At 34.5% G+C, this 13,161-nt stretch overlaps 1 protein-coding gene across 13 annotated transcripts in view; it reads right to left on the reverse strand.

Annotated features, from left to right (window-relative positions):
- Positions 1 to 13,161, reverse strand: part of NFIB (nuclear factor I B) — a 232,447-nt gene that overhangs the window by 1,377 nt on the left and 217,909 nt on the right. For all 13 annotated transcript variants that reach the window (XM_073021603.1, XM_073021605.1, XM_073021599.1 and 10 more), the window contains one exon: positions 1 to 5,101. This exon is cut by the window's left edge and continues 1,377 nt beyond it. In XM_073021603.1, the coding sequence (XP_072877704.1) occupies positions 4,972 to 5,101 (130 nt within the window). In that variant the 3' untranslated portion in view covers positions 1 to 4,971. The remainder of the gene's footprint in view (positions 5,102 to 13,161) is intronic.

Here is a 13,161-nt window from a genome sequence, read left to right on the forward strand (position 1 = left end):
GTACAAAGAGTTGTCATGGCAATGAGTTTGGCTGATGCAAAGGTCATTGTGCAGGGTCAAAGGGCAAAATCAGTGGTCCATGTTACCCCCCAACTGCAGGGCTCCACTCCACCCACACAATTTTAAGGAATTAGAAAAAAAAGGGGAACTACCAGAAAGTGCAAAATATGAAGAAGGCAGCTTTCAGCTCCTTCAGTATGGAGTCGAACATTCAATTTTGAGCTTTTAGTATTGAACTTGAATAGCCTGCACATTAAAAAAAAAAAAAGTTTTCTATAGAAACCCAATTTCTTAAAGTCCAGAAAGCATGCAGCTGGTTAATGTTAACAAAAGACCTTGACAGGAACATGTAAACTATATTGAATGTCATGCTTGGGGCCTATCTGCCAGCAATATTGTAGAGTTGTTTCATTAGAAATGAATACTGTACACTGAATATGGGATAACTTTCTGCAGCCTTCATCGTTTCACACAGTACATAGAATTTGCATCTAGGTAAAGAACATGTCCTGCTGTCACACCGCTGAAGATGTCCCTGTGCAATCTCTTTCGTTGAGTCCTTATGAAGCTACAAGTCACAAATCCAAGATTCTGCTCCCTGAGGACACGTTATGTGAGACACAGCACTGTTTTAGTTTTCTGCCTATCCTGAATGCTCTGTGAAACTTAACCTTAAATACCATCACGTAACAATCACAAAAACTTTTGCTAAAGGCCGTATATACTAATAAAAAGACAGTGGTGCTTCGACATTCTGAAATGCTCTGAAAACCAACTTTTCCAATACTAAATACAACAAAATAACCTTCATAAAATATAACTTTTCTCCATTTACACTTTTTTAAAGGATTAGTATCCTATGCTTTTCAAGCACAGGAATCTGTGAAATAACTCCTAACATGGACAGATTTTTTTTTTTAATACATAACTTAAGAGACTGGAGAGTTTTAACTCAAGTCCAGTCTCTAAACAAGGAATATTCTTGTTTACTTTAAAAATGGAAACAACATATAGTTCCATTATAATTGTTAAAAAGTTAGCTTTACAAACATGGGAATTTTAATTTAAAAAAAATTCTTAACAAAACTATACAGTGTACAAATTACTGTCTACAAGGTAGGCGGTTCATTAAGAAGACCTTTCGCTCTTCTCGCTACTTGCAGCTTCACAGATTCATTCACATATTTTTTAATGGAGCTGCCCACCCGAACATTACCCGATAACTATATTGCTATAATTAAGATTTTTGCCATGTCTTTATGTACAGTCTCCTTCACTGCCTTTTATTTTTTTCCTTAGACAAGCCTCAAATGCTCACGTCACTCCAGGGGAAACACGCTTCAGAGGCACTGTGAGTGGTGGGTGGCAGAGCAGCACACAAAGGCTGAACAGTGCCACGGAACTGATGGTTGGAGACACCACCCCCTACTCATGCCCTTGGGTGACCTTCACCATCCTGAAGCTCTGCAGTTCTGGGTAAGGGAGGGGCGTGCAAGACCTGCAAAAGCGGGGCCCTTCGTCAGAATATACTTCCTGGTACACGAGGAGGAGGCCAAAAAGTTGATTTGAGATTTTATATATATAGTAGTACTTTTAATAGTTTTATCTCATAAAAGGAAAGAAGGAAAAATTGATTTGAAATAAAAAAGCAACACTTGAACTAGGCCTTTGTATTCAAGAGGCAGGCAGGAATACCCACAGTGTGTAACTTGGTTAGCTAGAACTGCTCATTCACTGGCAAAAAAGAGAGCGAGTCTGCCTTTAAAAAATACTGTGTGTCCTGTGAGGTTCATTTGTTCACCTAATAGGTCAAAGATACATGAAGAGCTTGGCTGAGATGATCTGTTTGCTACCAGGGCAAGTATCACGGAAATGATTGGACTTACTTTTGAACTTGCACTGCTAGGATCCCGCTGTGCTGTTCAGCATTTGGGCTATCAAACTGAATGGGCTAATCAAATACAATTCTCCAGCCCATAAGCATTGTTCTAAAGTATTCATTATTAAATGATATGCTGTGAGAACAATTGACAGTTTATTTTATTAGGCCATGGCCTAGGGGAAGGGGGCCAGGGGACTCCTTAAGACAGCCTACCATGTGTCGCTAATTCTGAAAGATTTTCCTTCTAGTAATGAATACACTCAATGGGACTGGGGGGTGAGGGAAGGGCAAAATAAAACCAGCCTCCATTCAGCCTCTAGCCCTCAGGGGAAACGAAATCAAATATATAGTTAAGGTACCATTCCTTAAAAAAATCCCATCAGCATCTAATGGGTTTAATTCATCCACAGGAAGATTAATTGCTTAAAATTCTGTATTTCCCTTCTGCTCTGGTTCTCAGTTTTAAAAGGGCAGGTAAAATGAAAACAGGATTTACTTTTTTCTTCCTTAAAAATTGAACCTTGATTTTAATCTATCAGTCCAAATACATTCAACAATAGCAACCCTCTGTTCAATCTTCTGGATATTAAAAAAAATCCAAGTGCACTGCCATCCATTTGAAGTAGTAAGTCACAGGTAAATCATATCCTATCATTAATGAAATGAAATGGGGACGAAAAGTGGTGGAGAAGGAATACAGGAGACTCCCTCCAACAGGTCTAATGTGTTTTCTAGGAGAAAGAATATTCATGTGTTAAACCCTCAAAAGTGTTAAACATCCAACATACCCTATGTGGACATTTCAACAAATATTTTTGCCAAATATGAGACAGGCTCACTCTCCACTGTGGATCTGGAACTTTCAAAAAAAACTATCACCAAGCCAAGTCTGCCTTTTTAAGCCAAGTCTGCCTCCAGGAGAATTTGTTGTGTTTGCTTGTTCTTACTATAGTGTTGTTATGAAAACCAGTAATGAGTTCAGCTTGCACCCCAGGTGGGAAGTTAGAGAGGGGAACCTGTGTAAGTTGAAGTTTGTCACAGTAGGCAGAACAGTCGCTTTGCAGCCCAGGCCCATCTCAGGGTGCACTGCTTCACAGCTACACTGTAAAGTGTTAAAAATCCTCCCACCCACCCCAGAATATATATATATATGTATATTAAAAAAAATCCCCTGTCCATCTCTCAGTACACAAAAGGACCTCATCACACTGCAAAAATAGCAGTACCCACTTTGGTCAATTAAAACAAACAAACAAACAAAAAAGCATACATTATTTTTTTTTTTAAATCTGTGTACTTACCTATAATAACCAATACAGCTAAAAGCACTACCTACATAGGCAAAACTTGGTATTGCATAATTCATATAAATTTGAAACCCCTCCCCCCCAAATATTAATTGGAAGATGAAAAACATGAAAGGTTAATAGAAAAAAACACCAAAATACTGAAAATATTGCTGGTCGATTACAATTTTTAAGCGGCAACTATACACAGCCATGATATGCTTTATAAATGTGAGATAAAGGTATAACTGTCTAAAAAATCCATGATGTCACACATTTTTCTTCGTCTGGAGTACAAAATATTTTGTCATAAAAATGGTAAAGATTTAAAATGATAATAAATGCAGCAAAACAAGTGTAGTGATGTCACTTTGTTGTTTTTTTTTTTTGTTTTTTTTTTTTTGTTTTTTGTTTTTTAGATTTCAAGGCAAGGCACGTAATGTGGACATTATATCTTCGTGCAAATTAGGATTACTGGAAAGAGTATTTTTAATTAAAATTTTAAGAGACATAGAGGCAAAATGTGTCTGCCCATGCACACTATGGATCTGTCAATACAAGAAATTTGTTGAACAAGGCTAATGTCTGAAAGCACCATGCAAGTTTTCAGCACCCTGATTACATTTGTTTTCTCAAGAGTGCGTTTTTATATCCTACACCCTGGCGTTCCCAGTTTGTAAACTGTAAGCTTTACCCTCGTGACATGGATTTGCCTGCCTCTTTGTCTCTATAATGCAGATTTTATAGAACCTTTTGTACACCCTATGGGTTCTTGATGCAACCAGTAATTTTAAATAAATAAATTCTACCTCCAAGGAGGCTGCAGCTAAACCAACATAAGTGCTGTGTTTTCATTAATTTTATTTTTCTCAAGCACATGATTTGTCTTGATTTAATGCCTTTTTAATGCCCTCAAAAACTGAGGGGAAAATAAATTCGTTCAAAATTATTTTAAATTCTTTTTAATCCCCTCAATTTAGAGTCCAAGGGCTGAAGGACTTATAATCATGATTCCCCTTTAGATATAAATTTATAAATTGCACTTGCCTCTGTTAAGTGTTTCTTTTGTGGGGAAAATATTATATTAATTTTTACTGTTGCATGCAGAGATAACACTTCACCTACATAGAGGCATTTCTTCCATAGAGCCTTTGTGTTCAAACTGTTTTTTTCCTTTTTTCTTTTTTTCCTTTTTTTTTTCATTTTTTGTTTTTTTAAGATTTCAAACTGGGTTACACACTGGAAAAGGCTGGGTTAAGGGCCAAAATTTAATAAATCTGTACTGATAACTAAAGGCTACAGAGATTTTATATATTTTTTTTAACTTTTAGAAATCAGAGTGCTTATAAAATGGCTGGCTCATGGCTCTGTCACCCAGCACCTCTGACGCCGCCTCCTAGCCTTCGTTGGTGAGATAACCAGGAATAGTGATTCCATGCGTAAACAACAAGAATACTAAACCAATAAAACTAGCTTATCATGCAAATATTAAGGCATCTAGAAAGTCAGTTAAAATATATTGTCATAGAGACAGAACATCTATTTCCCAGCGGACTTCATGTAACAAAGGCTACGTTGCAGGGGCTGCGATCTACCATCAGTGAAATATCATCGACCCTTTTTATGTCATTACAGTTTCAACCTTAAGGGAATTAGTGATTGTAAGTGCTGCAATTGCTGGTCTATTATCTTCTTTCTTCAGTTTCTTTCCTTTCACCCTTTGTTTTGTCCAGTCTTCCTCTTTTCCTTTTTTTAAAAAAAAAAAAAAAAATTTCTTAAACTATTGTTGTGTTTCTTTTTCCCTCAGTTGCTTGTTTCTGCTTGAAGGAAAGGTTCTCCAATTATGTTCAAACCGTAATTTTGGACATTTGCCGGTAAGATGGGTGTCCTATTTGACACTTGGAAAGGAACCAAGCTAGCCCAGGTACCAGGACTGTTGAGAGGAGAGGGGCAGCAGGGAGGGAAGAAAAAAAGAAAAAAAAACACAATGTTAAAATCTACAACAATATGAGAAATATAAGTTCCAGATGCATCAAATTATTACTGTCACTATTTTCAAAATTACAGTCTAATATGAGATAAATGTGCCAAATTATACATGTTATACCCATCTATACTCTATAGTCTATTTTTTAAATGAAAATTAAGACTAAAGTGAGGCAGAAAAATCCAGAGTAAGATATATAAACAATTATTTAATTCTAATTGATTGAGGATATTCTAAAATATTATATATTTATCAATATAAATGCAATATGATTCATTTTTGTACAGAAAAAAAAGAAAAAGAAAAGCAGCAATCTGTTGATACCGATACATGTTGCCAGTTATATTCTGATCTTGTTTTACTTTTAATTCACAAGCAATTCAGTGGTCAGATGGGTTTCAATTTCTTACCTGCCTATTGGGTTGAATAAAATTGAAACGTACAGTGAAAGATATTTCTTCTCTCCTTACAACAGGAAAAAAAACTACATGTTTAAGGTAGGCCCATGCATAATATGCAATTTGAAATGCCCAATTATCAAACATATTTTAATCAGAGTTTTTTAGTCAAGACCGAACAAATAAGAATCCTAGAACCAAAATGGAACACAGCTTTTCTTGTTCTCTACAGAATATCCATTGTGAGGAAAAACATTTACAGGAGGCCACAAGGGTCTCTGCTTGTGCTGATTAGTTCTATAGCTCTCCAGTGGTTTTCTTATCCTAACCCTCTTTAACTTACTTTCAGAGAGAACCAGAGTTTTTCCTTCCAATGCATGTTTCCCTACATTGGCTTGCAGCAGAAGCCTGAGCACTCCCTGCTCCTCCCCATCAGTAATGATACCACATTTGAGCTGCTCTGCACATGGGGAGTTTGGAGGGATAGGTGGCGGGTTGAGGGGTGGGGGTGTTGGAGGCAGTAAATGATAACATTCCTGCCTTCCTCTCATCAGTTCAACTTTCGCCTATGCTGAATTACAGGCTGTTTAAAAAAAAAAAAAAAAAAAAAAAAAAAGGCTGGAAAACAATTCTCTAATTGCTACTGGCATAATCTCCCTTTAAGAAGTATCATATGGAGAATAAAAAAACATCAGATCTACATATCATGAAACAACTCTACAGCACACATTTTGGGTACACTTAATCTAATGTATTGCTTGTTCCAACACTCAACTCCAAATGAACGTCAGTTAAGTAACAGCTGCATAAATAATCATGAATCAAGAAAATATCAAACTGACAATTCTTTACTCATATTAGTCATGGCCTAGCATGGAAACATACTTTCAATGTTTTACATTTCATTGAGTATCCCTTGCTTTACTTTTGAAACCATGAAGTGAGATGGGCACTATTGTTGTAGCTATCAATCTAGATATGCTCATTTGTTCATACTTTAATTCCAAAAATACAAAAACCTTTATGGAATATCAACCTAAAGGAACAATTCTGAATTTTTAAAAAAACTTGATACATACTGTTTTTACTCTGGTGATAACCTCTATACAAAATGTTGCTTGTTGCTACACATATGTACGTATTTCTGAGTTAACATTTCAAAAAAACATCACAATGACCACTTGTGCTCAAGGGATTTTATAATTAGACTACAAACACCAAGAAAGCAAAGTCCATCTCTAGTAAAGTATCTAGCACATGGAAGATGCTCAATACATTTTTTAGACAAACAAATCAATTAATTGTTTCAAATCACACCCAGCTATATATTTTTAAGAGGTGTCACCCAAGATTACATATAGTCATGAATATGTTGTGATTTGGTCCCCAATAAAAAGAAAATAGGTATCTCTGAATTTAAAATTAGATCTACTTAGCATTAACAAAAATTGATTAAGCAGGAATAATCACATTCAAACTAAAAAGATATGTCCTCATAATCTGATGAAAAATCATAACTCTTAAGAATACTTGTTATTGAAACTTTTACTAAGCAGCTTAACTGTTTTCACATATTTCTCTTCCCACACATATCATCAACAATTATTTTTGTGCTTTGCACCATTGATTGGGAACAATGTTACATAATGAATCATGAAACTTATTTTACCCTCAACTGTGTTTCCACTGCACTTTGTACATGGTCCTGTTACAGCAGTTATTACTTCATAAATATCTCTATCTGGGATTATCTTACTAACTGAAAGGTGAACTTCACCGAGAAAATGACCTAGTCACATCTATCTTTATAGAATCTGAGCATAGCTGGTGCTATTTCTTAACAAATAAAATAAATTACAAAAACGGGTATACATTATTTTTAACATGAAGTAAAAAGCATGTACCAAAAACAAAAGGACTAAGCAAAACAGATAATCCTTGATGGTAAAATACAATGTCAACAAGCAGCAAATTGCTTTGCAAAATTAACAAGAGTGCCAAATTAAGTGAGCTCAAGAAAGTAATTTGGAGATTGTATGCTTTAGGGATATAAAGTATATTTTAATGATTGAAAATAGATATGGCTCCTTACATGGACAAGTCTACCAACTAATGGCAGAAAATTCAGGGTTTATTTTGCAATAACTCTCTTACTCAGTTCTTTAGAAGAGACATATGTCATTTTTTGGAAAATGTTCAATAAAAATAAATTGATGCTAGTCACTAACAGGACTCTTGCTGCAGAATGCCTACCAAATTTAATTTAAATGTTTATTTAAATCTTTCAAACAGCCCATCCTACATTATGACCATATCAAAATTGCAGAGTGCAATATATTTGTCAATACTGTTTATGAACCTTTGGGGGGAAATAAATCTCAAACATTAACACTATGCAGACCCCATATATGAGTTTTACAAGTCTCTTATTGCCAATTTGTAGGTTAAGTTCAGAACTATAAGGCACAGACATTTTTTAGAGCTATTTTTGGTAGTCCTGTTGAAAAAAAAAAACTTGATAAAACTAATTCAATGACTGAGATAACAATGTAAATAAATATATTTAATCAAAGTAATATAGATTACTTAATTTCAAAAGTACAATGTCTAAAATTGCATACTTATTCAGGTAAAAATGTAATAGTGCTTTTTATACATCTAACTCTCTATATAAAAATCAATAATCACATGTATAGATAAAATAAACACACAAAAACAAATTAGTTACACGTAAAATGCTTAATAGTTTTAATTCACACTGAGAATTACTATATGGATAATCTTATGTTCATTCCAACTATCTGCATTCCAATAAGAGACATGAGAATATAACTGAAAGGATTTCCAAATATTCAAGCTCAAATTCAGCTACGTCAGCAATGTATCTTTGTAAGTGTGCATTTGCTTTGTTTTTTATCAAATTTCTCATTGCTGAATCACATTTGTTTGGGCAAACAGAAGATGAGCATAGCTGAAAGCTGAAAGCACATCTTTAGAAAATATAAACTAGATATAACCATTTTAAAAAGATATAATTACTTTGCAAAAAAATCAAGCAGAATTTGACACAAAAGAATGTGATAGTACCTTAACACAAAGTACAACTCATCCTAATGACTATTACTATGTATATAATGAGATAGTTCATTATAAAATAAATACACAAGAGGTAAATCAAAATTCCAAAAATAAAATATTTGATATCATGGATACTATTTTCTTGCTATTTTGACCAAATGTATGACATGGCTCCCCCCAAAAGGGAAGAAGCAAATGAATTATTTTGACATTAAGATGCATTACTGGTGATGGTCTAAGTTCATTTTTGTACTGGTAAGACTACCTCTGAAGTACTGTATTTCTTCTAGGTAGCACTCTGCAAGAAAACCTAACTTTATGGCATTTATTTGTTGAAGCAACTAACCAAATTATGTCATTGAAGAACAGCTAAAGGTAGTCAGGGAAGATACAGCAGTTGAGGTGGAAAGGAATATAGACTTCTTAAGCATGATTCAGGTTGAAGGAATAGCACAAAGGCAAAACTTCCAGACGACAGCCATGCTGAGGACTTACTATAATCACGGTACCATCTTTGGTGTTTTACATATGCTACGCCACTTGATTTTCTCAATGAGTTCATGAGATGGCCATCATTATCTCTGTTTCATATATGAGGAAACTGAGGCAAGTTTGCCCAAAGTCTCCCACTTAGCTCTCAGTTATGACTCAGATCTGTCTGATTTCCCTGGCCATTTCACTATATTATATTGCCTCCACAGGAAGTCAGATGACTTAACATAAGAAAGAACTTTTGAACAGAGTGGTCTGAAGGCAAAATTAATTGGCTTCAGGAGACAGTGAACTTTTCATGCCCCACACAAGCTGGATTATAACCTAGCTAATGCTGCAGAAGAAACTAGTGCACAGAATATGTAGCTGGTCTAAGTGGCCGAGTGATCTGAAATTCTATGTATTCATCTCCTCTGAAACAAATTTAGTTGAAGTTCTACTAAGGTGAGTTCTACAGCATGAGGATTAAGGGGGAAGAAGATACCCACTTCTTCCTTTTAAAAAGATGCACTATTTCTATATGTCTTATCCTGGATACACTGGGTAAAATAGTTCATCTTTGCATCTACCTACAAAGAGTAAAGAGACGCTATACCTTTCAGTGAAAGAAAGGGAGAAATAGCTCTGGGCAGCCATACCAACATTTTATGGTTCTGTTTTTTTAAATTGTGCATTATGTGAGTGTGTCTTCTAGGCCAAAAGATTTGGGCCCTTACCTTTTAGCTCACTAACACCTATGAACCCCAGGGTGCCATATAAACATGTATGAAGCCTTTATATTGAGCCAAAAACTAAACAAAGTCAAAGACTTTACATCACCTATTAGTTGGAGGTGATTAAAACAATGAGAGCTATTTTCAGAATGGCAAAAATCATTTATTACTAGTCTGTGTGTATTTGATAATGGATGAGATAACATACTTGTTAAACAGTTTATAAAATGTCTAAGTATCCAGTATGCGAATATTTTCCAGGGCAATAATAATATTGTCCATTTAGAATTTATATACTGGTTTAATCATGAGAAAATACCATATTTACTTCAAAGATAGTAAGTACTCTTTCAAGAAGTTTAAAAAATATTACAGGAATAAAGCACAAAGAATTGTACATATTAATACATACCTCAACTGTACCAGTAGCCACATTATTTATAGATGGCAATAAAAATGAGCAATGGCCCAGAAAGCATGAGGAATAAATAAAATAAGTATTTTAATTTAAAAGAAGGATTTGCCTTTAGTTCCTTTGCAACAGTTTCTGATCTCCCCAAGATGGAAAGTTTTTTACTTCCTTGGCTAAACATTCTAATTTTATTGGCAAAATATTAACACACAAGTATTAGTATTTCTTGTAAAATGCACAATAAACAATTTTCCTTATTAATAGCTAAAAACCTGTCAGGAAAACTATGCTGTCCTGGGTTGTACATGGGTGCATTTGGACTGGTTGCTTACTTCAATGTAACACAAAGGCCGCAGATTACATCTTGTGAAAAAAATGGTCACTCAGACCAGTAGAAAGAATAAATACTTAAATTGAATCTATTTATGTATTAGAACAAAGAAAATAGTACTTGATAAATATACTAGTTGCTAGCACTTATGTAATGTGTATTATTTGCCAGGTACTGTTCTACATGCTTGACCTACCTTAAAACTTTTAATCCTCATAACAAATCTATGAGAAAAGACCATTATTATCCTGATTTTACAGATGATGAAACTGAAGTTAGGAAGTTAAGTGTTGTGCCCAACTCATATTGCTACTAAATTGTAGAAGGCAGGACTTGAATTCGAGCAATGTCATTCTAGGATCTGTATTTCTACCCACTAAACTTCTCTCATCTCCCCTTCTTGTGAAGCATAGTTTACTTTTTTCACTGGACTAGAAGTTATATTACCACTGAATTATACAAGACTCTGTGAATTAAGATTCATATCACAATGAAATTCCTGTGGAAGTATAACTCTTGAGCTCAAAATTCAGCGCAAATAACTGTGCTTTATTTCTCCAATTCCAGTTCCTTTTCAGCTGAATGCAGTATTTGCCTTTGCTTTACATATGTGCAGATGTGGCTGTATGTCTATAATTTGCTCGTTGAGTTCCACTTCAGATGAGGCTAGACTGGAAGTGAAATATACAAAGTACTTTACACCGGTCTTGGGTTTCTTCGATTTATTTTCCCCATTTTTAGGGATCATTATTGCCATCTGAATGACCCTATTTGCATGCAAGATGATTCCTAATGATTATTACTATTTGTAATAATCTGTATCAGAAAGCTCCCTGGCTAGCTCTTACCTGAACTGCAAAGTACTCTTGTGGGCTCTCTGGGAAATACCAAATATCATAAACTGCAGGTGGCTCATGGAATTATTCTAACTGCAAGCAATAGGACTTCACAGTAATGAAAGAGAAAAGTAGTTGTTTCTTAACTAAGTAGGTAAATAGCTTTCTTTATTGCTACTCCTTGGGGACCAACGGTTTTGAAAATAGCATATCAAAATGGTAGACCATCAAACCTCATTAATTTATATTCAATTGTTTCAGAAGTGTTTTGTTCTTAGGGCATAGTGGATTGAATGTTAACTTTACCATGCATGAGTGCTAGCATTCTCTAAGTAAAATAATAGCATCTACCATTGAAACATTTTATCTAATAAAAAGCATAGGGCAAGAAAAGCCACTCCATATGGGAGCACTGCCACTAAATATTAAATGTGTTTCTTATAATTACTACACTCTTTGAGTAAAAAATTCTTACACAATCCTTGAAGACTTGAATATGGCAACCTACACTTAAATAAAAACCTCCTTAAAATGTTCGGTTTAAACATAAATAAGAAAAAAGCTCTTCCTCAACAGGCCAAATTAAGGACTTTAAAAAAAATTGTGTTTGATCTTTTTCAAATTTTAGAACTGAAAATGAAAGATGAAAAATTATTATGATGACTAATTATAAATAAATTACAGTACACACATGCATACATATATAAGAACTTAGGTAGCTGTGGGAGGTTTTAGTCAATTAAAAAATATAGAATTATCAGGCTCAGAGTAATTATTTTATCTCCTCCCACAGACCACAGCACAGTGGAGAAGCCCACATGTTGATTTCCAGCCTCTTTCTGTCTGTATTCCTCTCTACCCTGGGCTCCTTTTCAATGCTATTGTTAAAAGTAGTACTGCTCCTCTTATTTGCATACGTGAAGATTTAACAGCAGACAAAATTCTCTACAAAAAATGGTGCTTCAAAATAGTGCCTTTCACTAGAGAAAATCACCCAAGGCATACTAAATCAAATAGAAATGTAAGTTTTCTACAAAGCAAAAAGAGACTCTTTTATAAATGATTTTCATTTAAAAGGAAAAATCAGCATTATTTGCACAATTTTACCTCTAAAAGATGAAACTTATTAGTATCAGAACGCTGAAGCATAAAATTACAAATGATTAAATAACTGAACACATTTTAATATTATGCTTGCTACGCTGTTCACATGGGCAAAAGAATCTTCCTGTGTGTGAAAGAAAGTGAACAAGAGAGAATAATTGTAACTTTCTGCAATTTCTCAATATTTGAAATTCGCATTCTTCAATGACTTGACCTTAAGATTTTGCCTTTTCTTTTATCACTTATGTTTATTATTATATTTATTAATTCACAGGCTTTGTTATTTAACTAAAAAAATCATCATATCCCTACTAACAGCACTAGCAAAAATGAGAACCAAAAAGGTAAGCTAATAAATGGTGCACTGGCTGTCGAGAGAACTGATTTCTTATGGACAAAATACATATGTAAATATGGCAATTTACATAAAATATATTCAAATAAAGTAGGTGTTTAATATACTTCCTTTCACTGCAAAGGGTTAATCAGCAAGGTTTACATTTGGGAATTTTCAGAATCATGCTCCTCCCTCTCCAGTAGCGCTGCCAAAAATCATCTGACAGGAAACGTAAGATTAAGTTTGTCCTACCTAAGCGAACAAAGAGTGCTCTGAACAGGCCACTGGTTTACTGCAGAGCGGGA

The sequence above is a fragment of the Chlorocebus sabaeus genome, chromosome 12, assembly GCF_047675955.1.
Source record: "Chlorocebus sabaeus isolate Y175 chromosome 12, mChlSab1.0.hap1, whole genome shotgun sequence".
In the NCBI taxonomy this organism is placed as follows: domain Eukaryota; kingdom Metazoa; phylum Chordata; class Mammalia; order Primates; family Cercopithecidae; genus Chlorocebus; species Chlorocebus sabaeus.